At 51.9% G+C, this 27,358-nt stretch overlaps 5 protein-coding genes across 5 annotated transcripts; 2 read left to right on the plus strand and 3 right to left on the minus strand.

The window, feature by feature from the left end:
• Positions 1-967: 967 nt before the first annotated feature.
• SMAC4_01313 (uncharacterized protein) lies at positions 968-3,462 on the plus strand (the record flags this gene model as incomplete). Its single annotated transcript, XM_003352431.2, has 1 exon — positions 968-3,462. One exon carries the CDS (start codon positions 968-970, stop codon positions 2,948-2,950), a length of 1,983 nt encoding a protein of 660 aa, XP_003352479.1. The 3' UTR covers positions 2,951-3,462.
• A 439-nt stretch (positions 3,463-3,901) lies between these two features.
• SMAC4_01312 (uncharacterized protein) lies at positions 3,902-7,894 on the minus strand. The gene is made up of 3 exons (XM_003352430.2): positions 5,515-7,894; positions 4,632-5,449; positions 3,902-4,572 (listed from the first exon to the last, which is right to left on the minus strand). The coding sequence occupies exons 1-3, from the start codon at positions 6,170-6,172 to the stop codon at positions 4,330-4,332; spliced, it is 1,719 nt and encodes a 572-aa protein (XP_003352478.1). The 5' UTR covers positions 6,173-7,894; the 3' UTR covers positions 3,902-4,329.
• Positions 7,895-11,355: 3,461 nt separating this feature from the next.
• Positions 11,356-14,021, minus strand: SMAC4_01311 (uncharacterized protein). Its single transcript, XM_066089566.1, has 6 exons — positions 13,606-14,021; positions 13,136-13,274; positions 12,914-13,018; positions 12,771-12,846; positions 12,574-12,693; positions 11,356-12,502 (listed from the first exon to the last, which is right to left on the minus strand). Exons 1-6 carry the CDS (start codon positions 13,619-13,621, stop codon positions 11,795-11,797), a joined length of 1,164 nt encoding a protein of 387 aa, XP_065945808.1. The 5' UTR covers positions 13,622-14,021; the 3' UTR covers positions 11,356-11,794.
• Positions 14,022-22,705: 8,684 nt separating this feature from the next.
• On the minus strand, positions 22,706-25,178 carry SMAC4_01309 (uncharacterized protein). The gene is made up of 4 exons (XM_003352427.2): positions 24,807-25,178; positions 23,768-24,734; positions 23,180-23,706; positions 22,706-23,098 (listed from the first exon to the last, which is right to left on the minus strand). Exons 1-4 carry the CDS (start codon positions 25,038-25,040, stop codon positions 22,853-22,855), a joined length of 1,974 nt encoding a protein of 657 aa, XP_003352475.2. The 5' UTR covers positions 25,041-25,178; the 3' UTR covers positions 22,706-22,852.
• Positions 25,179-25,277: 99 nt separating this feature from the next.
• SMAC4_01308 (uncharacterized protein) lies at positions 25,278-27,168 on the plus strand. The gene is made up of 3 exons (XM_003352426.2): positions 25,278-25,970; positions 26,034-26,561; positions 26,621-27,168. Exons 1-3 carry the CDS (start codon positions 25,491-25,493, stop codon positions 26,789-26,791), a joined length of 1,179 nt encoding a protein of 392 aa, XP_003352474.1. The 5' UTR covers positions 25,278-25,490; the 3' UTR covers positions 26,792-27,168.
• The last annotated feature ends 190 nt before the right edge of the window (positions 27,169-27,358 follow it).

Raw genomic sequence — 27,358 nt, forward strand, 5'->3', positions numbered from 1 at the left:
GCACTACCGGACGTAATGACAAGTGCCGGTCCCTGTTTGAAATGGCGCATGGAGCGAGCCTGGACCTGGAACCAAAAGCTCGCTGTGGGGGTCACTGAATTTTCTTTAATCCCCTATCATTTCGGCGCACCTTCCCGTCCGGCCGGTACCTGTCCGAGAAAGACCGCTCTGGCTAAATCTACTGTATGCTTTGATTAAATCCACTGTACCCACATGAAAGTCCCAGCAAAACCACCAAGTGACACGGGCCATGAGACTTTGTGCCACCGACATCAGTCATCACCAAATCTCAAGGCATCAACCACCGTTACCACACCTCAAAAAATGCATAGGTCGTTTCCAACGAGCATCTCCAGGTTAATTTCCCAATCCCGGATAGGGCAATGAATGCGCCTCAGAGGAAGTGAAGCAAGTGACCTCAGTCTGCAGTTGAAGACGGCGGCCACCGTAGGGTATCGGAGCAGCTATGTCCAAGTGTCTTTCGCCAAAAACTAAACCCAAAAACCCTATGATTCCGCTCCTAAGCTTCTGGGCCTTCTGAAGGACTTTTGCGAATCTGCAGAGGCCAAATTTCTACACTCTTTCTTGCTTAGTCGTTGAAAGACGTTGGCGAACATTGGGCTTGGAGCATACAGTAGATTAACCAAACCATACAGTAGATTTAGCCGGACCGTGAAAGACGGAAGAGACCCACGCGGTGGACAAGGTTCCGTTTTCATCTCTTCGTCCGGCGCGACTGGACTGTCACCCGGCGGCCCGCATTCGACGGGAACGGCACGGATACTATGGTCTGTGCGTCGCCGCCCGTGCATTCGGCAGGCAGCTTCCACTGGCACTGAGCAACCGCGAAGCTCTGTCGCCTTGACCAAGCTGCATGACTTCTTGAAATCGCAAACAAAGACGACAACAACGATACTTTGCTACAAGCCACCCATATTCCGCATATTTGCAGTCATTATTTTGGACAATGGATTCCCCTCTCAACCTACGGCCAAGGCCGCCAAACAGTAGAGGGCCCCAGACAATCGCAGACTTTATTCGACGCGTCAACGCAGAGCCCGGCGGTTTTCGAGCTCTCAACGAAGAGGAAGTGCGCAGGAACGTCATTGCCGAGCGCAATGGGACTCACGAAGATGTCGAAATGGTTACCGAGCAGGAGGCCGACGATGACACCAAGAAACCCGATATTATTGCTGCTCGCCACAACATCGTCATGAACCTCGGCCAGGCGATCCAGATCTCCTCCAACTTTCTCGACTTCATCTCGCTCCTTCTCTCAAAAGAAATCCCCACGCAAGCCGCCGTCTCGATTTCGCCATGGCTACGAAGCCAAGTACCGATCGGATCCATCGGCGCCACCCAGCTCGACACGCCTACTCCTCTGACCCAGAGCAGAGTGGCCGACAACAAGCTGATCACCATTGGCAAGCGACTGGTCGCGCTCAACGAAGCAGCCGATACTGCTCTTGCCGCTGCCAACAGGCTTCGCCAAGAGATCAACTCCGAGACCAAATACTGGCAGGAAGTCTTGACCGTTAGCCAAAAAGGCTGGTCAACCGCCCGCCTACCCCAAGAGCCGCACGATATGGGTGTCAAGTTCGGCTTTTCCAATGCTGCGCCCATGTTCAAGAACAATAGCGTTGCGCCATTGAAAAGGGCCGAGGATGGTTCTGTCCGTCTAGAATACGGGAGAATGGGTTCCAGATCCGAACGTCTCCAGGTCACACTTTTGCACAATGGGGAGGTCATCGGAAGATCAGCTCTTCCTCGCCCTCTGCCCGAGGATGCTCCGTTGGACGATCGTGTTAAAGAGGCACGGAATACCATCTTTGCGCAAGAACTCTGGCACGAGATCAACCGAGAAGGTCGCACACTCCACGGTCACCATGTCCGTCTAGAACAGTCGGCTGTAACTTGCGCCCTCGATCCTAACCGGACCATTTCGTTCGAGCTGGTGGGCTTGGAAGACCAAGATCCCTCCAGGGCACCTTTACCTGGCGATATCGACGCTGAGACCGCCTCAATCACCCTACACCTCCTCCTGGGCAACGCTCACAGACAGAACCAGCTCAAGCGTTCCGAGCGGACTGCGCCCAACGCAGCCAGAGGCCCACCACCGCCCTATAACCTTCTCCTCCCCATTATCACCTACTACAGACACGAAAAGACACTGGAAGACTGTACTACCTTCCTAGCCGCCTTCTGCGCCGCCCTCCGCTCCGCAGGGATCCCATCCTCATTCAGCATGACCGAAAACATTAACAAGGGCTCCTCCCCCGGTGCTCCGCCCTCCGAGGCGCTCATGAAAACCCTCCTCCACCCGTCCGAAGTCCAATTCGACCTAACCATCACGCCCGCCGCGCGCTTGCGCATCCTCGCCAAGCCCTCCCCCATCTTCGGCACTAGATTCTCCATCTACCTCCTTCACCCGCAGTCTAACCACCTCGTCAGCTCGTTCCCGCCTAACCAGACTGATTCGGTCTATGAGAACATCAAGGAGCTGGTCCGCTACCTTAGCAATGCGGTGCCTCGCGCTTTGACTTTGTATTATTACCCGCTTGCCCAGGAGATGCGCAACCCCAAGAACAACAACGGCGAAGCAGCCGCTCCTCCCACTGCTGCAACTACAACAAGCTGGATAATCCACCAAGATGACCTCGGTCTCGTCGACGACGACACCGAGACCTTCGGCATCCGGTTTGCTTTTGTCTCAAGCCACACCCACAATGACAATCCCGGTGATGACGCAGCAACAGAGCCAGAGCTGCGCGTCACGGGAGACTTTATGGATAAAGATGGCAAGCGGATTCATAAAGAGTGGAAGTGGACTGCCGGTAATGTGGACGGCGACAGCAACGGCAGCTTAGACGAAATAGTCAAGCACATCTTGGCAAATGGACCATCGTCGTTGTCGGCGGCGGCGGCGGCGGCGGCGGTGTTATCTGCTTAGAAAGCTCAAGCTCAAGATGAGACATCACCATTACCACCTTTCTCTTCCTCCCCCGGTGGGACTTTGAATTTCAATGTGACTTGGCTACGTAAGTGGTACAGCGAGTGGTGGAAAAAGTGGTGGAAAAAGTGGTTGGGCGAGAATTCAAGCGAGGAGCAAAGGTGAAAGCAGAAGCGGGTGTGGGAGTGGGAGTGGGAGTGGGAGTAGAAGCGAATCCTTGACGAGGAGGGAGCGTATTTGTTTCTCGAAAGTGTCTTTGGTAGAGACCGAGACTGAGACTGAGACTAGAGAAAGAACAAGAGGGCTAGTTCTACGAAAGCGAGACCGAACCTGTCGGACAGCTGGATCGGTTCACAACGTACCCGACCGTTATAGATACATAAAGGTCCCATCATTCGACTGGGTGGAATCAGATTAGGTAGAAAGTCGTACGGATGATACCATTACGGTACAGACGTACATATCATACGTGTAGTGCGAGCTACTTTAACAAAATCAAGAGCTGGTCTCCTAAGCGAACAATACGCATCTCCATCTGATCTTCAGTCCTCCATCCCGTCTGCCATCCCGTCTGTCATCGTTTATAAGAACCACTTCCCATCTACCCATATCTCTACCTGGTGATCCTTAGACTTTTCTATCATATCTTATTATTAGACTTTTTGGGTATGCCAGATGTTATTACAGGTCCTAGCAAGCTGTCCTCCGGCCAACTGACACCTCAAGGGTGATACGGCTACATTTTGATGATAATTCGTCACCCCCTTATTCCCTTTGTTTACTTGAGGGACTCTCGGAGTACAGCCTGTCATACTGTATCACGAACATCGACAAGGTCACAAATAATCCTCTACGTACGAGGCCTTAAACCACAGCTCGTACAAGCCTGAGCTAGTTCGATCAGAAATAACATGAGATTTGAAAAAGAAGTTGGAAGCTGTCGACAGTCCACAAAGACATGGGCGCAGATTAGTCATAAACGTCGTAAATATGCTATGCTGGTCTAAGGACACAACCACTACACCCTCCTCCAGCTCCTTCCCCTATGAAACGTACATATAACCAACATTCTGAATGCGGTACTCATTGACATTCATCGCATACATGACTTGTTCATCATCTTTCGTACGTAATGTTTTCTTTTTCGTCATAAGTCATAAGATCAACCATCCAAAATAACAACCAAACATGACATACATCGTGACATGACGTGAGGGGTAACATGATTAACCAAAAACAACCATCCAGAACCAAACCAAGGGAAAAGAAAGTGTATAGGCAGAAGAAGATCCATTTAATCCAACGCGCTTGGTATTACCTTCCCGTACATAACGTGCCAGGTCTATAGTCGAGTCGTAATCCGCATGAGAGGTGAGCATTTAGCGATACCTGCCACCGGCTCGGCTGTCATAGATGACCTCGTGCTCGACGATACGCTCGCGCTCGTCGTCCCAGCGATCATCGCGTGAGCGATGGCGGCTGTGGCTGTGGTTGTTGTGGTGGTGATCACGGAAATCGTAGTCATCGCGAGAGTACTCGCGCTCCCACTGAATCTCGCGAATGCGATCCTTGCGAGCCTGGCGAATCTTGTCGGAAAGCTGAACGCAGCGAAGAACATCCTCCTGTTTGATGGGTTAGTGACTGGCCCACAAAATAAAAGTTCGACCGGAGGACAACTTACATAGCGCAGGTACTGCATGATGTAGAAGAAGTATTCGGTTTCCTCATAGTCATAACCAAGCTCCTCAATGGCTTCACGAGTGACGAGATCCTTGGTGATCTCAGTCCACATCTCGCTACGACGGGGGTTCTGCGAGCCGTGGATGCTGATGCGCCTATCGGTGACCTTCTCGGTCACCCTCTCACGGTCGTCACCGCCCCGCTCGTTGTAGATCTGAATACTGAGTCTGCTATCGCGGGCGTCACGGTCGCGCTCACGGTCACGGTCATGGTCACGGTCAGAACCGGAGGAAACGACACTCCTCTCATCACGCTCGGGGATGAACTGGGAGCGCCTAACTCCGCTGTACTTCTGCCATGTGACCTCGGCAGAGGCACCACCGGCACCATCCAACCGCACACGCTCGGTTCCGGGAGGAACATCAATGATGGTCCAGTCCTTGGTGATACCGTTGTACGCCTCGCCCATCTGGCCCCTCGAGTCGATCTTGGACGTGATGTACCTAGCCTCATCGTCAAAGTCAATGTGGGGAGGAGCCTCCGAATGAGCACGACGGCCGCTGCGAGAAACGCTGCGGCGACGCTCGACGTCAACATGGAGGCGACCGGTATCGGCGTGGATCAAGAGATCGTCATCATAAGCATGTCTGGGCGAGCGGCGCTCCTGAGAGCGGCCACGGCTCTTGGAGGCGTGCCTGTGGATGTCAATTTCGGTGTCCTTGCGAGAGGTGTAGATGTCGATCTCGGTTTCGGAAAGCTGGGGCTGCTTGCGGCGAACTGGGGAGGCAGGGCGAGATGGTGGGCGCACGGAGATCATGCCTTGTATGTGTTAGTGCTCTGCAAGCTTGAATTCTGCAATATGGATTGGAAGGAAAGTAACATACCATGGTCGATATCGCGGTAGTGAGTGATGACTTCTCTCTCAATGACAGGTCCCTTGATGACCTGAGGCTGCTGAGGCTGAGGCGGCGGGCTGGGCTCACGCTCCTTCTCCCTCTCAACAATGCGGATGTGCTCACGAATGTTCCGGTCAGGCGAAGGGGAGCGAGGGCGCTGGCGTTCCCGCTGGGTTTCCCGAATCTCAAGCCTCTCCATGCGGGGAGGAGACGGGCTCCTCTGACGTTCGACAATGCGGGTGCTTGCGCGAATCCTGTCAGCAGGAGGGCGGCTAGACTCGCGGACACGGTCGAGGGTATGGATATGAATGTCCGACTGCTCAGTGCGCCTCCGGGGCTCAGGGCTGATACTCCTAGCTCTGTGGACGATGCGCTCGTGCATGTGCACAGGGCTGGGTGACCTTCGCCTGGGACGCTCAACAGTCTCAACCTCCCTCTGTCTCAGCACCATCTGGCCTGCCTCGGAACGCCTGTCATCACGCAGGAAGGCGGGAGTGCGGTCATCATGGATGTGAATATCGATATCCTCATCAGCGTAGCGGACGGGAGGGCCACGGCTGGGAGCACGGCTAGGAGCGCGGCTAGAAGCGCGGCGGGGTGACTCCCTGTAGTAGTCGTCGAACTCGACCCGGCTTCTGCTGGCCATGGTCGCTAGTGTATGATGTTGGTTGTTGTTGTTCTTGAGTGGTGGTATGAATAGCCGGTGAAGGACCGAGAGAGGATGGATGACCAGGTGAAGTCTGGAATCTCAGGCCAGCGGGGTGGTGACTGGGTGTTATGAAAATTTCTCAAGCCAGCCTTCTTCTAGGCTGCGGAGTGTGGCAGAGCCTGATGTTTAAGAGGGGAAGCCGGGAGAAGGAACTCGTGGACAGAGAGGGTGGGAGTGAGGGCGGGGTTGGTCTGAGACTAGGAAGTGGACAGACAGGGTGGGTGAGTGGAAGAGACTGGGCGTGTGACCGTGATCTTGGCAAGCTACCAAGTTCCTTCTTCAGCTCTTATCCGGGGGCCTGCTGATGATGTGATGGATAACTGCCCTGTCGGCCTGGAATCCGTGTGGTTGGGCTGCGGTTAGGACCGATATGTCCACAGTTCGGCGGTTGTTGTTTGATGGGAACCTACGAGAAGACTCCGATGACCTGCTGAGATAATTACAGAAGGAGGCCCTCTTGGTGATTGTGAACTTGCGACTGGAAGGAGGAAAACTGGAGACACCAGAAATACGGGAGAGACGAGAAGCAGACAAACACATTTAAGGAAGGAGGCAGTGACGGGAGGGGCATGGAGAAGAAGGCTCCCGAAACCCACTTCTGGGACTGCGCAGCAGCAACACCGGGTAGGAGTGACTGGCACACGCTCCAACTCCCCTCGTTCCTTCCCCCAGTGGAACAAACATCGGGCGTAGCATGATACGTGATAGTACATTACCAAAGCAATGTTGGGTCTGACGAAGTTTCAGGGTCCGGTCCGGTTTGTGGCCGGTTTCTGGCCATGTCGATGCCTCTTTTTTCCCATCCTGAATGCCCTGGTTGAGCATGTTGAGGTTGGGAACCGCCCATGACATTTTTCGGTGACATTTGCTCGCATCTGCCAGTGACATTGGACTTCCAGCCAATTGCCCGGGAGTGTAATTGGGCTCGAAACCAACGTCATCATCCCACCATAACTGGGAAGGTACTGGGCACGCTCCTTTTTCCTCTAGTGCCTTTTCTTGGAGCCTGCTCAAGCGCAAGTGCGGTCTCCATCGATCCCATACAGGCTGCATCCTTGCGCCCTAGTGTCGTCTGGTCAGCGCTTGCCGTGGGCGCCATCCCAACTTCCATCCAAACTTACCAACCCCTGGCCCGAGATGGTGTAATGGGGTGTCATTACGGTACGTACCAGGCGGTATGAGATCTGAGGAGGCTGGTCCCCTAGAAACAACAGCAGGGTCAATATCAGGTTTCATCGCAACAAGCTTTAATTCAACCACGTAGGTCAACGAAATAAGTGATGCTGCTCCGTATGTTTGTCTAGGCTTCTTGTTAGCGAAGCGTAGACAAAATGAATTACCAGTGTGAGATGGAAGTCTGTTGATTGAGCTGACGGGTTTGGGGTACATTACATTGCACTTGATTACACTCGGGTTACGTTACTCAGAAACTCACGATAGCCGATGAGTTTACGCCGTTGGGTCCCTCCCGTCAACCTCAAAGTCTAGAATCTTCCCAAACACCAGCAAAGCCACCCGGCAGTCACCACCATCACTTACCGAGAACTCATGTTGTTGAGATTAGAAATGAAAAGGAAGCATGCAAGGCTAGAGTTCCGGAGTTGGCGACTCATGCCGTCGCTTTACTGTACAATGGCTTTGGCTGTGTCAAGGGTCGAGAAGTGAAAAGTTGACGATTGTTTCCACTGCCAGCGGGTAAACTATCATAACCAGCCACTTTACTAGCTGCTTCTTAGTGCTTAACTGCATGCCCAGCCGCAACGCCCAACACCACAAGTTCCGTCTTTACGTCGTCTTGCAGGAGGGCTGTGCCGCGCGACAGGCTCTGAAAGTTTGAACCCACGCGGACAGGCCGCGGCCGTCGACAACCGACTCCACGATATGTTGATAGCTTCTCTATGTTGACTGTTGAGGTTCCTCATGAGGCTGCTTCAATTTGTCTGTTGGAAATGCTGAACACAACCAATATCAGGTCACAAGGACAGCAGCCATGTCGGAAAACAGAATTCCACCTCAGCGTCTCGAGTCTCTTCCCCGAATGCCCTAGAATCCGTCAACGGAGCAGAGCGCGGGATTTCAGAAACCCAGTCAGCAAATAGTCGCCCTGGGCTTCTTTTCAGGCTATGAATGTCTCCTACTGGCCGGGCTGAAGCTCATGAGACGACGGCTTTCCGGTGCTGCCCCTCCTTCTCGCCCCCTCCGCTTGTCCCTACGACGGCATGCTCCCTCCACTGCCCCTCCCTTGTTCGTTCCCGTCCCCTCTCCGTGTGTTTTAGCCTGCCCCACCATCCCCATCGTTTTCCACTCACAGTCGTGAAAATCAAACAGGTCAAACCTTCTTTTGCTTGTGATCTTCGTCATCGCATCCGCTCACCACCTCGTAATTCGTCGACATTTCTATACGGGCCTCCCTTGACTTTTCCAGTCACACGAACCATGATCTACCAATCATCCGATGCTCCTCCACTTCATCGGGATTCTCACAACATCGGACCAAAACCTCAGAATGAACCCGCTCGGATGAGGTCGTCCCATCCCCTTGCTTGTGCTTTCATCCCGTCTTCGCCGAACCAAATCCCCGGGATGCGGAAGCAAAGAAGAACGGTGCCGTCGGTGTCACCCGTATCGTCTTGTGCACATCCGGGTTGACGTCCAGACAGCGTTTGAAGAAAGCGGAAAATCTCAACAGCCGGCGGCAGCGTCGCCAGCACCCAGCGGTGCCAGCGGGGTTTGTGGGTGACCCTGTGACGCAATCATGCAGCTTGAAGCTTTGAATGATAAAATAGTCTGACCAGTGAGACATCGAGAAACCACAAGAAATCCCAAGACCTGCTTTTCGGGACAAGAACTTTAGCATCATCTATTCCATCGACCGACTGGCATTCGGCCAAGGGCGGAATATGTGCATTACGCATGGAGTTGTTCAAGTGGGCATACGGTACTGTGTTGTAGGGCTGGCCAGAACCAGAGCCAGAACTATGCAGTCATCCGAACCAAAGCCGATGGTTCTCAGGTATCACATTCACACCTCCAGATATCACCATCACAGGTGTTCTCCCTTACAAAGAATCAACGTCTTACTTGACCGCCAGCGTGGTGCGAGGATGATTCCCTGGGAACACGGGGCCAGTTACACTACACTTGGCCGTAAAATATCTCCCAGTCATAAACATCACTTCATATGAAAAGCGGTGCTTTGGAACCACAAGCCCACCGATTGAGCCTGACTGCCTACCGGCTACTACGCAAACACAAAACACAAGCCGTTAACGACATCTTTCAAGAGCCTCATACAAAAAAGGTTCAGTCAGGTAATCAACGTTGTAGCACAAGGCAGAATCCGATGCATAGCTTTCAGAGCCTCCTACTATCGATAAGGGTAACCGCTTGCATCTGTCCGCCTGGCTTGTCAGTGTCTCGATAGTTTCGAGCTTCGAAGCACCATAACGGCCATCCTGCGTTCCTAGAGCCGCCGGATCATCGCTTTGGCTGAGTTGGGCATCAATAAAAAATTGTGTATTGTGTGTAAAGTACGGTAAGATTTCCACACAAGTCATTCTCCATATGCCCCATTACTTCATAGTTGAAGATCAGGGGTGGAAGACACTTCACAAACAGGCCGGTAGCAAAGATGGTCAGGAACTCGATTCAAACTCGACAAGATCTACGATTTCTATGAAGCGTGCCGGCATATTATTGACAAGCATGATGAGCATAACCGACGCGTGCCAGCCATGCCATGCCATTCCTCCTGTCCTTGTTGCTCGTCTTGCCATATTTAGATGACAGCCCCTGAGAGTGGCAAAAACGTTAACCAGTTGACCAGTACCGGGAGACATGCGGGTGGTGCAAGTTCGTGGGCCATTGACCCAATTGTGCATCTCGATATTGTTCCTGCACTCGTTACACCCATTCCTTCTGCGCGCGGATGAATTCACGGTACATAATCCCACATATATTACTCTTGGTAACAGCCAGATTGGGATATCTCGACCGAAAGGGACTCCCGAGATATCAAGATATCAAGTTTCTAGTGTATCGAGAACGGATCCTTTCCGATCTGATCAGGGAGGCAAATAACATACCAACCTCCTCATATATACAAGCTTCGCTTCTTTTTCTTCTATTTCTTCCACGCATGTTGTAGAAAACCCCCTGAGCGCCGGCCAAGCGAGCTAAGGACAACGGAACTGCTATGGAAGTGGTAGCCGACTATATCCCTCCTCCCTCCATGTTCTATACGGTTCGCTACATACACACATAACATGTTCTTCACATGCGCGCCGCGTAGTGTAGTGACTGAACGAATATCTTCTCACTTCTTACCAACAACAAGAACTATACGATATATTACCTTCAACTATCCTTCTCTTTCCAGCCTGCACAGGATGGGTGGTGGTTTTGTCACATCCGAAAAAGCATGTCTGCCATAGTCAGCATCTGAAGCTAAACAGTCTTCCTCAAGGCAAAAAAACAACATAGAAAGTGCATAGTATGAAAACTGAAGGTAGGAGAATGACTCTATCTTGACATGATCGCGTGGTAAAATCACCATATATTAAAATCTATCGAACAGCATTATCGTACTTTTCCACCTTGTTTTTCATCACAAGATAATGTAAGTAAGTGCACAGTATCACCACAAGACAACCAAAACCACCAATTCCCAACCGGTCAACAGTCAGACTGTCTAGAATAGGTATTCGAAGACGAACCGCGCAATTGCGCACATCGCCTTCTGTCAAAGTTGGATCACGCAAGGGGCAGCTCCGAAGTCTGAATTGAACATATGTAACAATCTCATTCAGTCAACAGTTTAGTTCTAGCGCAAACAAAACAAACGCTACTAATTAGTCTACACTACACCACACCACACCACACCACCATTATCAACACCGACGACACCCTCCAACTCCAACTGCTGTTTCAGGTTTCAATGAAGTCAGGTCAAGTGCTTTGCCGCAGCCATGCAACTTATGTTTTTCGTTAGTCCTTTTTGGTCAAGTTTTGATGTTTTGGTGTCTTGATGACAAAAGGGATCTGATTACTAGTATCAAAGATGCGTAGAGGGAAACACTGCGCTTGCTTCGTGGAAAGCTTTTGAAGTAACTCATTTATCTAAACATCTATTAAACTATCTAGTTAAAGCTGAAACTGATGGCTAGCTGGTACATAAGTCTACCGTCCTGTGTTCAAACCCCCTATCGATTTTCCTTGATACATGAAGAATGCTTTTTCGAGAGAATGCTCGACACATTTCTAAAAAGAACGGATATAACTGCTTTTCAAGTAGAGTTGCTCCTTTCACTGCGCTAAACTTTGATATACCTGATTAGACAATGACCCCTTCCTTATATGTTTGAAAGACGTTGATATGAAACCTCACGCAATCCACCACTGACACTTTGCACCGCGCCGTACCGCTCTGTCTGCACCACATAGCATCGCATCGCATCACATTACGCCAACCACAGCATTAAATGTTACTAGACTGCTTGCTGCTGCTCTCCACCAACGACGACAAAGCACCAACTAAATGCTTCTCCCTCTTCAACACTCTCACGCCTTCTTACCACGCTTCTTAGCAGCTGGCTTCTCAGCAGCAGCCTTGCGGCCCCCCCTCTTCTTAGGCGCAGGCTTCTCCTCTTCCTGCTTTTCCTCCGCCACATCATCGGCATCAGACTCCCCCTTGACATCCTCGCCATCATCATTGTCCTCCTCGGTCTGCTGAGCATACTCCGGCTCAGACTCAGGCTCAGGCGAAGGAGCCTTCTTCGCCTTTTTGCCTTTGCCCTTGGCAGCAACCTTACCCTTCTTCTTGGGGGCTTCCTCCTCATTCTCCTCTTCTTCCTCGTCTTCGTCCTTCTCGCTGCTTGTCTCCTCCTTGATAGCGGCCTTGCGAGCTGCGCGCGGAGGTCTAGCTCTAGTGGCCCTCTTCTTGGCGACTGGCTCAGGCTTGGTCTCCTCCTCTTCATCGTTTTCCTCCTTTACGGGGGCTTCCTCAGCAACAGCCGCGATGTCTTCGGTGTCGCTCTCCTCCTTCTTCACTACGGCGGCCTTCTTGCCTCTGGCCTTGGCCTTGACAGCAGGCTTCTCCTCCTCCTCCTCCTGCTCCTCGGCATCACTTTCCTCCTTCTTGACAGCGGCGGCCTTGCCACCGGCCTTCTTGGCCTTCTTCGCAGGGGGCTTCTCCTCATCCTCCTCATCGGAATCGGCCTTCTTGCGGCCCCGCTTAGCGGCGGGCTTCTTGGCAGCAGGTTTGGTGTCCTGTTGCGGAAGCAAGTGCGCACATGTCAGCAGGAGATAACAAAATCAATAGCAACGGTGGATGAACATACCTCCTCCTTGTCCTCCTCCTTGTCCTCCTCCTTGTCCTCCTCCTTGTCTTCCTCGGACGCCTTAGCCTTCGGCTTTCTGGAGTGGATGCCTCTCTGGCCGAGCTTGTTCATCTCGGGGTCCTTTAAGAAGAAAGGTACAGTTAGCCAACGAATCACGCCCCATCAAGTGGTGGGAATTGGTGTCTGCATATACTCACGCCGTTGAAGTCCTCAGGGTCAATGTGTCCCTGGGTGATAACTCTTTGGATTTTCTCCCTCAGCACAGGGAAGTCCCTTGACGCGCAAACTGTCAGCTCATCGATATCAAAGCAAACCGCGTAAAGCAAAAATGAGGACTTACTCAAGCTCCTCCCACCCGTCAATCATATCCCAGTCATAGTTGCCAGTGCTGTCCTTATCGAGCATCTCGCGCATATTCTGGATCTGGCTGCCCGAAACACAGCCCCTAAGAAATTAAAGCAGCACACATCAGCCATCACAAGCCCACTGGTGAATCGAGGCCCAGTTCAGTTCAGTTCAGTTCAGTTCAGTTCAGTTCAGTTCAGTTCAGTTCTCATCTTACCAATGACGCCACTGCCAGCCGGCATGGTCCGGATTGAGCTCAACCCATACTCCGAGACGGAGCTCGCCCTTGGTAATCTTGACCTTCTCCTTTTTGCAGACCGAGTCCTTGCAAACGGCCCGGTTGGTCTTGGAGACCTCTGGGAGGGAGGGTTAGCGTTCGTGATATGACCAGGTATGACGGCAGAATGAGATAGGCAGTGAGGCTGCTTGTGAAGAAAGAGGGGAAGGTTATAGAAAGGGACTATGTCGGGGGAGAGGGTGCCTTGATGCCTTGTCCGTTTCGCCGTAGTTGTGAGCTTGTGTTTGGCTTTTTGATGGAGTGGTGTTGATGTCATACCGATAACGATCTAGACATGCAAAACCAAAACCTCACTGGGAAAGTTTCAAGGTGAAAAAGCCGTTAAGGCATGATGCAGAGCTTGGAAGGAACACGATCATCAGTGATCATGTCCGGTAGTAAGAACTCACCAATACGGTAAGGCATCTTGAAGAGGTATGTTGTCCTCTGCTCGGAAAGTTGGATGACGAAAGGGCAAGATGACAGACGGGCGCACAGACGAAGGTCAGATGGCCGAGTTTTCCGCACAAATTCGGAATGCGACTAGACAGAATTTCAGGGCGAACGATACTCGAAGATGGTGAGGGTGGATTGGCGTATTTGACGGCGTTTTCCGAAGGATCAAGGCGCGTTTGCTTTGGAATGGACGCGAGAAAAGACTTGTCAAGACGGCCCAGATATGGGTGGTGGGTGGATGTTCTGGCGCGGAGCGGAAGGGAGGTGAATGGGGTTTATCGCGTACAGGGGGTGGTGTTGCTAACTGTCTCCCTGCTGGTTTGCTAGAGAGGATAGAAATGACACCGTCCCCAACGACGACGACCTGGAAAAGATGCTCGTTGAAACCCTTGAAAATATTTCGCGGTGAGGAACTGTCAAGCTTTGAAATTTTTATTGTCAGTTATTTTTGACAACCAGTTGAGATTAGGGCACAAGTGATGGGCAACCAGAAACACAAAGGAAGGAGCGAGTTGGCACTTGCCATTTCAGGTTGTACTACTCGCCGAACGTGCTTGCCTATTCAGCACTGTAGCACTGGGCCGTAGTACTACATCTCGCCTTACAGCGCTATCAGCCAAAGAGCTTCAGATATCAACATGGAACTCCCGTGCTCTCTTTTCCGTTCCTTGACAATGGAAACAATTTAACTACCTCTACGCTGTCTATTTGCTATTCTCTATCCGCTCGTACAGTATCAAACTACAAGAATGGACACCATCCAATGTACATAGCCGCCAGATTCTTCGGATCTGTCGCCTGCTTAATGAGCTCCTCCACCTGACCCTCCACACCCAAGGGTATCTTCTCATGCGGCAACAATCCCCTAACCTTGCGCTTGATACTCTCCACCACGCTGGTCGGATTTAGCTTGACGACATAATGTGTCCTCTTCTTGGGCTTCTGCAGATCCAGCGTCGGGTCATGGATGAACGCCTCAAGGATCGTCATTAGCGTCTCCTCCTGTTGCCTCAACACCTTCAGCGTCAGCTCGCTGCAGTTCCGGAAGGGGCCCTCGTAGCGGTAGATGCCCATGGCAGCAATCATGTTGTGCGTCAGCCGGAAGGGCACCTTTTCCGGCTGGGCGAATGTCAGGCCCTTGTCGAACAGGCAGTTAAAGTCGACGTGGAAGACGCCGCCGTTTCCTTCCTCTAGCAACACGTTCTCGCCGTGTCGGTCGCCGAGACCGAGGATCGTACCGACCATGGACATGACGGCGCAGGAGCGCGTGTACCGCAACCGGGAGGCGAACCAAGCTGATGGGTCGGGGAATTGCGAGATGAACCATTCCGGTAGCACGTCGGGGAACATGCCGAGCACGTCTTCGGACCAGAGATGGAGGTTTTCTTCGGACGTGCACGCCTGCTTCATTAGCTCCGCGATGCGCTGGTAGTTGGGTGTGATGTTCCGCGTCTTGTAGATGCCTAGGAGGATATCGCGGAGCGTTTTCAGACCGTCCACCCATTCGATGATACCGCACTCCTCGTTCAAAGGTGTGACGGCGTACGTCCTGATGTAGAGCTGTCGTTTGCTGGATTCGGTATCGCGCTTCAACGACCGGTTGATCAATCCATTGAACTCCATAAGACGCTGGTCAGTGCGTAGATCATCCTTCGGTTTGATCAAGAGTCCATAGAGTTGCCCGTTGGATCCGCGAGCTGTCAGTTTGCGCGGCTTCGCTAGGGATCCCAGCACCAGCACATCATCAAGGAACCCGTCAATGGTGATGACGTCCCCGGAAAATGCCTTGTATTTCCTGATGTTGTCCGTCAAGGTCGGCAATGTCGCGGTGAGGCACGCCTCTATCGGCACCACCAGCGGACACGGCGTGCATTTGTGGTTGAAGTTCAAATCCTTCGTGATGCTTGCTTTCACCGTCCTGTTGCTTTGGAAATCGCCCTTGTTGCATGCTAAAAGGAGCTGCTCAGCAAGTTTCTCACTCATCTTGAGCAACTGCTTCAGATCATAGCCTGTCTTATCAACTTCTCTCCCGATGGCTCTCAAGTCGTCCAGAACTTTGTGCCCTCTGTGTCGCCTAGCACTGTTCATACGACCCGTCATAAAAGAGAAGAGACTCCAGATAGCCTGTCGAGGGTGTGCTTCCACCACCTTGATGATCATTTGCTCCAGAATCTTGAACACGTCGTTGTTCGGATGGGCTATTCTAGCCACGATTTGCGGCAAAGCCGTATAGAATATGTAAGCTGGCATCTTGGGTAGATGCTTGTTGAAATGCTTGAAAAGGTCGTGAAGGATGGCCCTCCGACGGTTTTGCAGCTCCGCGGACAACGTCACCCTGCCCAGTGACGATTCGTCGACTTGCGTCCCGAGTTCGAGCCAAAGGGTCAGAATTCGTGGCAAGGTCTGGTGAACATACTTCGTCCCAAAGTTGAGTGAGCGCAGATAATTCTCTATGACCAACTTGGCGGTTTCGCCGGTCAAGTATGCGTCGCTTTGGTCATCCGGGCTGAGCGCCTTTTCGGACTCCAAAACTTTCTTGTAGTGGCGCCCAAGATAGTAGTGTCCCTTCTCCCATTGGGGGTGGGTTTTGGCCGCCTCTTGAAACTTTGAGCGTAAAGCACCAGCATGAGTTTGGCCGGTGGAATCGAGCCACTTGGCAAGAAGCAAATGGGCTTTGGCTTTCAGTAGATTGCGATGGGACTCTTGGCTCTTACTAGATGTCGGAGTATCTATCACCATTGCACTATCGTTGTTAAAGACATCATCGTCGATGGCGCGCTGCAATAGCTGGATCGCCTTGCGATGCTGGCCGTCCTTGTAGAAGAGCTTTGCGTACTCCAAGACTGCAGAGCTATCTCCAAGCTGCTGCGCACGCAGCACGGCGTTGAAAGACTGATGAGTCGAACCAGATTTTCTAGCCAAGCGAGCAGTGGCAAGCCATGACGACGATATCTCTTTATCTCCGAATTTAGGCCTAATGAATGGTTAGAAATGAGCTCGATAGGTTCGGGAATAAGAAAGGACACATACCTCATTAACTCCATTGCTGCTCTCCTTACCCCAAGCACATACTGCTTGTCGCTAACATAGGCGCCGAGTACCTCCAAGCGGCGTTCCAGTGCCTTCATAAGCGGGTCATGACCTTCACCCTCGACTGGTTCCGCGTTGGCAATCATCTCAAGATCTGCCAGGACGTGACACTTCAGCATCGCACCATGGCAGGTCTTGAAAGACGATGTCGCTGAAAAGGTCATGGAGCCAGCCACCTTGTCCCGCATTGCTTGCAGAAGGTCTTCGAATCTTTCTCCTTCTCCTTCCTTGAGACAGAGCAAAGCATCAGCGATGCCGATGTTGAAGATATCGGTTACGTCGCCCTCAGTGTACGACCGTAGATACTTCTCCATGATCTGCCATCTGCCAGTCGCCCACGACGCTTCGAGAACGAAAGGCATTACCTTGCCCAGGCTACTCGGTGTCTTCTCGATTCCTTCAGCAAAACTCAGAAGGTTATCTGGACGCAATGTTAGCTCCGTATCATCCGCTCAAAAGATAGCCGAGGTCACTCACCATACTGGCCTGATTCCTCCAGGCAGGTCAAGAGGTCGAGCTGAAGATTGACATCATCTGGCGATTCAGCCAACTGTATCTCATACCAGGTCTGTGCAGCAGTCCATCGGCCCGCTTTGCGATGACTGAGAGCCTGCTCCTTAAACCCGAGGTCTTTCATGCATGCAGAGATACCATCCAGTCCGTCAGGATCATCGATCTGGGTATAGATGTCGTGCACCGATCGCATAAGACGAGTTGCTTCGTCACCTATGGCCTGGTGTCTGCGGCTTTCAATGTGTGGCTCCAGGAACAAAAGAGCGCGAGCATATTGCCCACAGTCGATCGCTCGCCGAGCAACAAGTTCTGGATCAAGGGAAGAAAGCACGCCCTCGACCAAGGGACACCACCTCGCATCTATGTCCCGGGGTACTGACTGAGACTTTTTGATGTGCAGCCAGTTTTTGAAGTAGTCAAGGATCCGGAACACGGCCTAATTTGGTCAGTAACCGGTAAATAACAGGCAGGAGAGCGTGTACGTACCTCATAGCAAAGTTTGACTTCCTCTTTCTCGGAGTATGTGGCGGTTTCCGGCGGTTGATACTCCAAAATGGTCTTCAGCTCAGCCGTTACTTTTTCCCTCCATTCTGGGCCTTTTGACTTGTTGTTGCGGGCCTCGGCGGCGCCCAACCCACTCTGCCCCTCGAGCATCTGGCTCTCTTCTAATTCCTTGGCAGTGTGTTCTTCCTCTATCACGGCGTGTAGCACCACATAAGGCAACAGGAACTCGCTGACAGAAGGATCCTGGACCTTAATAAGTCGACAGAGAGGCGGAAAGAGGATCCGACTGTTGGCATTCTGTGGGTTGCGAAGAAGATCGAGAACAAACGTTTTCAGCCAGCTCTCATATGATTTCTGGGGGTCGAAAACCGGGTATTTGGTTTCCTGCATATTCATTCCAGACGAAACGACAAACTCGGATGTCAAAAATGGCGTCAAAATCTCCTTGGTTATGTCCTTGAAATTCCGCCATCTGTCGTATAATATCTTTTGTTGGCCCTGTCCCTCAGTCTTGTAGGCCACATTCATGCCCGTCCTGGCCAGGAGCTCCTGCATCGCATAAGAAAGGAAGCTCAGAAACTTGGTGTCTGTAGTGGAAAGGAAAGCCTTGACGAGAACGTTCTCCAGCATGAAACACACAAAGTCCGATGTTTCTCTGACATCTAAGAAGTTGTGACTGACGACAAATCGCTTCTGTTTTCGATTGTTGTCTATGCGGTTCGAATCAAGGCACCCAATGATACCCATGCACTCGGCGCAAAGGCGCATGATTCCAGGCTGCCAACCATTGTATTTGGCCGCACAATCGAGAACGGATCGTGTAAGTTGCGGAATGAACGATTTGGGTTGTTCAGTGAGAGCGGACGCTTGAATATAGGCTTGATGTTGCCGCAATAACTCGAGGAGCTCGGTCAAAGCCTGTTCAATAACGCCTGGATGCTCGTGTCTCAGTCGTCTGCGAAACGTGCTGAAAAGCTCTTGACGAGTAAATTTTGACCCTGGCAGTAGATCCAGACGCTTGCGGTGTTCAGCCAAGTCAGGGAGGTGATTGAAAGTCGTCATCGAGGCCGTTGCCTCCACGAGATCATCCCTATTTGTCTGATAAAGGGCGTTGAGGACTACCTGAGCCTGTTGCTTGGTACTCTCGTCGAAGCATGTCCAGTGATGTGTGATCACCCAGAGCGTGATGTCAAGCAAGTTTGGCACATCCGTCTCGTCCATGTGCAAAAGCATGACCGACCAGCACGCAAAGGCATCAGAGCGAAGCTCGTCGCAGCCAAGTGCAGAAAGCAAACATGCCGATATCTGTGAGCAGAGCGCGGTCAGTATACATGTTGCAGGGCCGGGCTCACTGATCCAGAGCAGCATACCTGTGACCGAGCGGTTGATACAGATGATCGACAAGCCCTGATCATTTCTTCCATTGCTTTGATGCATCGTCGTCTCTCTGGGACAGGAGCATCGATATCTGTTATGCGCTCACTTATCGACCCTACCAGCCCGAGTGTATGCTTTTCTAAGAAGCGCTTAAGGATATGTGATGGCTCGGATCCCTGCTCTTCTGTAGGTAAATTCAAAGCTGCCAAGATACTTAAACCTCTGCGTATCTGCCTATTTGTTAGCCGTCGATTTTTACATATCAGTGCACAAAACTTACCAGTGCCTTCTTGTTTTCATCAGCCCCGCCACTAGCTTTAAAAAGCTCGAACAATGTTTTCGCTGGTTCAGGTCTCAAGATGTCGGCGAATCGCCGGCGTACAGACGCCGGCCGTTTCTCATCGGGGTCCTCATCAGGATCGGGCTTGTCGAATTTGGGGGATATCGCGCTGAGCAGTGCCATTGCATGTTCTTCGACGTTCGGAACATCCTGGATCAAGAGAAGAGCAACGATCGGGTGATAGTTGGCACTGTCAATGCAAGGCTGCCATATTGATTCATCGCCCCGGGCTTTGGCGATTTTCGTGATTACACCTATGTTCCTTGCCAATACCAGCCATGGGAGAGCGTGTTTTTGTAACAGGCAAAGAAGTTCTCGGACTCTGAGCTGCAAAATTTCTGCAACCAACCTCGTGGTCTGCGGTGCCGAAACCGAGTCCTTGACCACCAGGACCGCCATGTTCTCCCAGTATGGCGCAAACAGCTGCAGGGGCGTTATTCCACGATACGTTGCGATGTTGAGGATTTCGTTAACAGCCATAGCAGAGACAACCGAGTTGTTGTATCCCAAATACTCAACGAGCTTGATCAGAATCAGGTTAAGGTGGTCGGAAGATACAACTCTTCCCGCTTGGCCCCAAGCCAGAATGCAAGTTTCGTGCAAGTGAAGAGCGTCCTCGTTGGTTATTAACTTAAGGATGTCAAGGATATTGCCTTGGTTGCATGTGACGACAGCACGGTCAGATTCCGTACCATCCGCCTCATTTAACAGAACGGCAAGTGTTCGACCAGCAGCGATACGGAGTTCTCGTATAGAACTGCGTAGTGATTGGACACACCACTGTCCAAGTACCGACAGTTCTAGATCGCGGAACTCAGGAAGGACGGTATGCCGCAACATGCGTTGTAAACGCACCATCGTGTACACACGAGGGCGCCTAGAACCACGGAAGCTGGGACTCTTGACAAGCTTCTCCAGGATCTTGTAGGCAGTTCTCTTTGTAACGGCATCGTCACATGCTTGCGTAAAGGCTGAATATCCGAATATGGAGCAATGGGAACATTTTAAAGAGGCCAACGAGGAGCCCGATGAGTCCGGACCATAATCTTCGAGTCCCAGCGTATTATCGGTAGCGCACGGGACAAAGGAAATGAGCTCAATAACTCGACATTGTTGAAGTGTTGTCAGCTTGGGGAAGGCACCACTATACTTGTTAGTATGAAAAGAAGCAAGGCCTGCCTTCTACTCGGCCAACTCACATTAGGCTATCTTCTAGAGACGAAATGTCTTCGGAGGTTGGCAGGTTAGCTACACGGCATATTTCTTCGACGATGTCGGCTGATAATGATTGGTGCTCCACAATTTTCCTTCGTTTAGGTGCTGGTTCAGCGTCCTCGACAACAGAATCGAAGCCCAACTGTTCGACTTGGTGACGAAGGGTGTCGTCAGCGAATTTACTGGAATTGAGTTCTTTAGGAACCTGGGAAGAAGAAGTCTCCGCAGACACTGCCTGCTGAAGGAACATGGCTGACCTCTGAATGAATGTTAGCACCAATCAAACCAAAAGGGGATATTTCTGGGGTACCAACCCATAGGTCTGAGTTAGGAAGGCTAGCTGTAGTGAAATTAACGGCAGGGATGACTACTCGGGATTCGATCAACTGAATCAAAGACCTGTGGTTATCTGCTTCCTTGACGAGATGGAGCAAAGCCAAAGAGAGTGTCTGCCTCATAGCCAGCCCAAACTCGTCTTCGCCAAGATATTGCTCCGATCTATCTAGTACCTCGCCGCATAGCAACGCAAGGGCGGATATCGCTTTTGGGCGTAGAGTGTCGTCCGCGGCTTCGGCTAGGTCTATAGCAGTCTGAACATAGGGTGCTAGACTTATCTTCAGTTGTGTCGACCAGTCTACCAAAACAGAGAAGAGCGGCTGAAACACGTCCATCATCCAAGCAATGTTTTCGCGGTACAGCAGTGGGGGCTCGGCACCCCCCGCGGGCAGAATTGATGTCTTGAGGATGTGGAAAAGGCTGATGGCGTGGCGGATAGCATGTTCGGAATCCCGAATGGTGTAGGAGAACTTGGACGGAATATCTGCATCGGCGAGGTCCAAGGCTCGAAGAAACGTCTCCGGCGGAAGTTGAATGTCGAGGGTAGGGGATATGTCGGTAACCTGGCTCGATTGGAAATGCTCAAGTATGGCTGGCGCAACACATTGACATTAGCGATTAGTCTACCTGATCAGATGGGTCTCGTCGCTAATGCTTACCGCGCAAGCTTGCTTGAAAATACTGAAGCAAGAGTGGCCCAAGATCCCAGAGGGGCACATGTTCAGCAATGGTTTGCAAAGTAAAGTGGAAGAAGTCCTCAACGGCAGAGGTAATACCAAGTACCTTAGCACGACCCAGAAGCGCAAGCAACCTGGGTAGGAACCATAGCCACAGCGGTTCCTGGCCGCGTAGCAAGAACTCATTTCCATCGGTAGTCCGGTTCAGCACATCCGGGGTCTCTTGGACGGCAAGCTTGAGAAGACTAATGGTGTTCTGAGCCTTGAGCTGCAAGCGGGCGAAATTCGCGAATGGGTCGTCGGTTTTGACAACATCAAGGACAGGTCCAGCGCAGACATAGAAGAGGATGTGATTGTAGGCAAGCCGTTCTTCATGTGTCTTTTCCAGATCCGAACCAGCCTTGTCTTTTTCCTTCTCGATAATGGTGCACAACCGCTTGATCTCGGTGATCTCGTCAGGTTTCGTACGTTGAGATTCCTTTGGGAGGCCTCCGACAAGCTCCGCGGCTAGAGTGGGCGGCGGCGGTGCCGAGCCGGGCTGGGTTTGGACGTCCTCAGTGACGCTCTCCTCAAGAGCGCCTCCCTTGACTGTTTTGCCATGGACTCCGGACGCCATGTTCAATCGACATCTTTGGTGGAAATTGATGGGCGGCGACAACCTAGGACCAGGACCAAGGTACAATGGGGAAAAAGAAAGACCCTGTGGGTCGTATGGAATGGTCAGAGAACAGAAGTTAGGGTTCTGCAACGGAGATATGTGATAAGGTGGGATGTTAGGTGCAGCCGCATGTAACGTGGACGAAGCCTAGAAACGCGACTTCTCGGACAAACGCGAGGCGGGGCTAAACGGGCAATCACGTGCAAGTGACCTTTAAGAAAGGCACATGCCAAGCCCATTATGAAAAGGGGTTCGTTCAGGGGTGTTCAACGGGCAGCACTTGACAGTTCTCCACAGTATACCGTATCTCTCAAGACAGCAGGTCGAAACTCGACATTGTGATGATATTTTTGATCAACTGCTTCGATTAGTGGTCTAATAATTAGGCGCTTATTCGTTATGATATCCCAAGAATCATGGACAAAGAATTATCTGCTATACAAATTGATGCAGTCCTCCCGAACGGCCGGCTACGTAGGTACGTAGGTAGTTTATGCGCTGCTCAGCAGCTTCTCTACTGCCCACTGGACAGAAAAGTTCCTGAGATCAGAATAATGCTGGCCAACACCAACGAACAGAACAGGGACGTTCGTGGCGTGGACGATGCTGACAATTGTGCCCACCATGTCTCCTACTGTGTCGCACTTGGAGATGATAAAACCGTCCAAAGACCGGCCAGCTCCGAACGAGGCATTGAAATTCTTAGCCTGAGCCACGGAGTCGGTACCGACGAGTGCCTGTTGCGAAGCCATAGGGTCAGCATCAAAAAACGATAAGTTGAAGAGTAGTCCATAGGGCAGCATGGGAATGCTTCTTACCTCGCCAACCATCAGAATCTTGTCAGGTTGCGCAAACTTGGCAAACTTCTCAAGCGAAGACATTAGCCGTTGGTCGTTATGCCTACGACCGGCTGTGTCAATCAACACCACGTCGAAGCCCTCCTGGGCAGCAAATGTGACGGCATCCTTGGCCACTGCGGCGGCATCCTTGCCGTATCCCTTTTGGTACAATTCAACCTTGCCGCCTTCTCTTTGAGTGAGTTCCTTGAGGTTGCGAACATGCACCGCCAACTGCTCAACGGCACCCGAGCGGAATGTGTCGCCTGCCGCGATCAGCACCTTGTACTTGTTTTGCAAGAGGAAGAAGCAGATCTTCGACAGGTTGGTCGATTTGCCGACACCGTTGACACCAACAATGGACATGACATAGGGTCGCGCCTTGCGCAGGGACGTGGCTGGTGGTGATGTGATGGAGTCAATCTCGCGGAGAAGGTCCAACGAGGATGTAGGCGTAAGCATTTTGGTCAGCGAGACCTCCATAGCCTTTTGTATCCTGGTGTTAATGCCTGGCAAACGTTGTCAGCTCTCTGCAATCGCAAATTGGAGCGCATGAAAAACCGAACTTACTCTCGAAGCTTCCTGTCTTGACACCGATAAGCTCCTTCTCAACTCCTTCGCAAAGGCGCACAGCAGCCTCGCGCGCAACATTCTTCTTCAACAAATGCTCTTCCATGCCCTTCATGGTCTTATCCAAGTCCTCCTTTGTCAGGACCTTGCCGCCCACCACGTTCCTGAAAAGACCTCCAATCGCACTGAGGCCGGTTCCCACCAGACCAGCTGGAGCATTCTTGGAGGCGGAGTTCTTGGCTTCCGCAGACGCGAGAATTGAGTGAACCTCGTCGCCCAGGTCTCTGAGAACAAACTTGCCCCTCGTGGTTGAACCCCATGTTGAGGCATCCACCTCCTCAACGGCCGGTCGCCTTCCTGCTTCACCTTCACTATCGCTTGTGGCTTTGGAGGCAGAGAAATCAAGTTGAACATCATCCCCCTCGTCAGCAAGACCGTCCGCATCCCACTTTCTCCCCTTCTTGGCGGCCTTGGCCTTGGCCCTTTTGACAGACGCTTCATCCCCCGAAGAAGCAGGCGCAGAGTTGGTGTTCTGTAGCTTTCTCGCTCTTCTCGACATCTTGGCCCCTGGTCCTGGCTTTGCCACCAAGAGATGGCTTGCTACAGCAGGAGTGGTGGGCCGCGATGCGTTCGGCGATGTATCGAAGTCCGAATCGCCCTGCTTGCTTGTGTTGATGTTGCTCGGAACACGGCCGCCTCGCACAAGGCCAGGTAGCGGCGGGGGCATGTCGCCTTCATCTGACAAAGTTTCATCGTGGAATGCGAGAAGGTCTTTCGAGTCTGTTTTACTGCCCGTCTTCTCGAGTTCTTGCAGTTGTTGATCGAAGTAGTTATCGAACTTGGCGCATTGGATAAGCGTAACGTTCGGCTTCTTGAGCTGGTCGCCGTAGAGGTTCACGAAGATGGTCCGGATGTTGTCAACGAGCTTATCGATCCATGATAGGTGTAGGAGTGATCTGTAAACCGCCTTCGCATCATGATGTCAGCAAGTGGCCATGAAGGGTTGAAAAGAACACATAAGTGAATGAGTTGCGCATACAACAAAGATAATACCCAGTTCCTTCTCGAATGACCAGCGCAGTGTGTGTTGGTCATATTTGTAGGGCGGGTTGGCCGACGCAGAAGCGCCATCCTTGGTACCGGCAACGGCGCTCTTCTCCTCAATGAACACGTCGGAAATGAAGTTGTTGACCACAGCAGGACTGACGGCGGCGTATGTCCTCGACCATAGCACCACCCCTGACGTCGTCAGGATCTCGAAGGTGTCCAACATGGTTCGTCTAAAAATTCCCCGTTTCGAACTGCTAAGGTGGTATAACGGGTATAAGTAGCACTCCTTGGTGTCAATTGGCGTTCGAAGGAGTGCGAATTGTGTCAAAGAGGAAGAGTCCGAGGAAAGAGTAAAAAGTTGGAAAGGGGCGGAAGCACTTTGAGTCCAGTCCAAGACCAAGACTCAACGAACCTATGCAGGTGGAAGCCAAACTGTCATAATGGCCCGCCACTGCATCGGCGTGGGACAGGGCGCCGCGCTTCTGGAACACGCTGGAGCAAGGTGGGGCTGTTGGACTTGTTGGTGGATAGGGCGCCGATAAGATGTCATCAGGCCATTGGCAAGGCAGGCGGTCGAGTGCCAAGGCCGGCCAGGGGTCGCGCTGTCGTCGGCTTGGGAAGTCAAGTGGGGTCTACGGGGTTCTAAGCTGCCTGAGGGTGTTGCTGTCTGGTAATGGATGACAGCATCTCCAGATTCAACGAGCCACATCGCATCTCCCCGATAGAGCTGCCTCGCAAAGCCACGCCAACACCCGACGAGCAGCGCCATACCGACCTCCTAGCATCACGGACTTCATACCAATCAACCCGCGGAAAGAGTCCTAAGACCGCGACTAATACGCAACATTTCCCTTCCACTTCATACACAACATCAACCGACAGAATGCAGCGATCCGGCTACGGGCAATCGCCCCCTTTACACCACCCTGTCCCGCAACACGTCTCAACCGTGCCCCAACTACGATCACCGCCGCCGCCCACGTCGCAACCTCAATCGGGCTATGATGGAAGCCCTTACCAACAGCAAGGGCGGGCGCCGTCAGGAAACATGTTCGGCCAGTACGGAAACTTCATAAACGACCCGGCCGCGCAGTTGGCCTCGCAGTTCGGACAGACGGCTTTCAAGCAGGGACAGGAATACCTCGAGCAGAATGTGAGGATACCGCGGGTTTTGGCTGTCAGGGAGGGAGACGTATGCTAACGCGAGGCGCTACAGGTCAACCGCTTTGTCAGTGTCTCGGCGCTTAAACACTACTTCAACGTCACCAACTCCTACGTAATAAACAAGCTATTCCTTGTCCTGTTTCCCTGGAGGCATAAGCCCTGGTCCCGCAAGCAGACAGTCAGCCCCGGCGGCCAGGAAGGGTGGTACCTGCCTCCCAGGGACGACATCAACAGCCCCGACATGTATATCCCGGTCATGTCTCTGGTCACCTACATCTTTCTCCAGACCCTCATCGCCGGTCTTGGTGGTGCGTTCAAGCCGGAACTGTTCGGATACGTTGCGACAACTGCGCTAGTGGTGGTTGTTGTTGAAATTCTGGGCTTGAAGCTGGGATGTTACCTCCTGAGCATCTCCAACGAATCGCAGCTTTTGGACCTCGTCGCGTACTCTGGGTACAAGTTTGTTGGCGTTATTGTCACCATCTCTATTGCCGAGATTGCCAATGGCGGCAAGGGAACCGGTGGTATGATCGGCTGGACCGTCTTTGCTTACACTTTCTTCGCGAATGCGCTTTTCTTGGTATGTCGCCCTGCCCTTTGGTTTTGGGCTGGGATCGTTTACTAACCCGCCTTGCTTAGATGCGCTCCTTGAAATACGTCCTTCTGCCCGAGAACAACAACAACGCCCAGGGTCCTATGCAAACCATGCCCACCGAGGGTCGGGCAAAGAGATCGCAGAGGCTCCAGTTCCTCTTCTTCTACGCCTACATCGTGCAGCTCTTTTTCATGTGGATTCTGAGCCGGCCATGAAGTTGACGCTCGGCGAACTCACGGGTGTATAGACAAAATATTGCAAAAGATAATTGCTGGAGAACGAGAAGAAGCCTCGGTATAGCGAGTGATGCATGGTAAACATGGTCACTGCAGCTTCAGCCATTCACAGCTAGTATGATGATGAGAGACGGCGTCCGCGTAGTAAGATGTCTAATGAGGGTCGGTAGAATAGTCCAAAAGAAGTCCCGGTTATATACCAACGAGGTTAGGTACCATGCCGGATATAACCGGGGTGTCACCACATTCATGTAATGGAAAGGGGGAGGTTGATAAGACGACCCCGAATATCAAACGCGGGTGACATTGGACCAAACACTTGGGCCTACCTACCTAAATGGGCATGGCTATAGTTGAACACAACATCTCGCTTGATAGGACGTCTCCGAGTTCATCAGCTGTTGGTTCGCATACTAATAGGCGAGCAATCCCCCAACATCTAGTCGACGTGATGGGTGAACTCTTTAAGGCAGTTGTGGACACATGTACATACTTTAAGCTGTTTTCCAGTTATTTCTTGCAAAATGATCAAATATCTTGGTCTGC

Source organism: Sordaria macrospora, chromosome 1 (assembly GCF_033870435.1).
Source record: "Sordaria macrospora chromosome 1, complete sequence".
Lineage (NCBI taxonomy): Eukaryota > Fungi > Ascomycota > Sordariomycetes > Sordariales > Sordariaceae > Sordaria > Sordaria macrospora.

What these genes read in the sequence shown, in the direction of transcription:
- SMAC4_01311 (XM_066089566.1), bottom strand. An exon ending in GGCTGGCAGTGGCGTCATTG is followed by an intron (nt 13,019 to 13,135) that starts GTAAGATGAGAA and finishes TTAATTTCTTAG; the next exon opens with GGGCTGTGTTTCGGGCAGCC. An exon ending in AGGAGGAGGACAAGGAGGAG is followed by an intron (nt 12,503 to 12,573) that starts GTATGTTCATCC and finishes CTTCCGCAACAG; the next exon opens with GACACCAAACCTGCTGCCAA.
- SMAC4_01309 (XM_003352427.2), bottom strand. Translation starts at nt 25,040, where the DNA reads ATGTTGGACACCTTCGAGATCCTGACGACGTCAGGGGTGGTGCTATGG. An exon ending in CAAGACAGGAAGCTTCGAGA is followed by an intron (nt 23,707 to 23,767) that starts GTAAGTTCGGTT and finishes AACGTTTGCCAG; the next exon opens with GCATTAACACCAGGATACAA. An exon ending in AGATTCTGATGGTTGGCGAG is followed by an intron (nt 23,099 to 23,179) that starts GTAAGAAGCATT and finishes GCTTCGCAACAG; the next exon opens with GCACTCGTCGGTACCGACTC.
- SMAC4_01308 (XM_003352426.2), top strand. Translation starts at nt 25,491, where the DNA reads ATGGATGACAGCATCTCCAGATTCAACGAGCCACATCGCATCTCCCCG. An exon ending in AGGAATACCTCGAGCAGAAT is followed by an intron (nt 25,971 to 26,033) that starts GTGAGGATACCG and finishes GAGGCGCTACAG; the next exon opens with GTCAACCGCTTTGTCAGTGT. An exon ending in TCGCGAATGCGCTTTTCTTG is followed by an intron (nt 26,562 to 26,620) that starts GTATGTCGCCCT and finishes CGCCTTGCTTAG; the next exon opens with ATGCGCTCCTTGAAATACGT.
- SMAC4_01312 (XM_003352430.2), bottom strand. Translation starts at nt 6,172, where the DNA reads ATGGCCAGCAGAAGCCGGGTCGAGTTCGACGACTACTACAGGGAGTCA. An exon ending in CTACCGCGATATCGACCATG is followed by an intron (nt 5,450 to 5,514) that starts GTATGTTACTTT and finishes AACACATACAAG; the next exon opens with GCATGATCTCCGTGCGCCCA. An exon ending in TCATGCAGTACCTGCGCTAT is followed by an intron (nt 4,573 to 4,631) that starts GTAAGTTGTCCT and finishes CCCATCAAACAG; the next exon opens with GAGGATGTTCTTCGCTGCGT.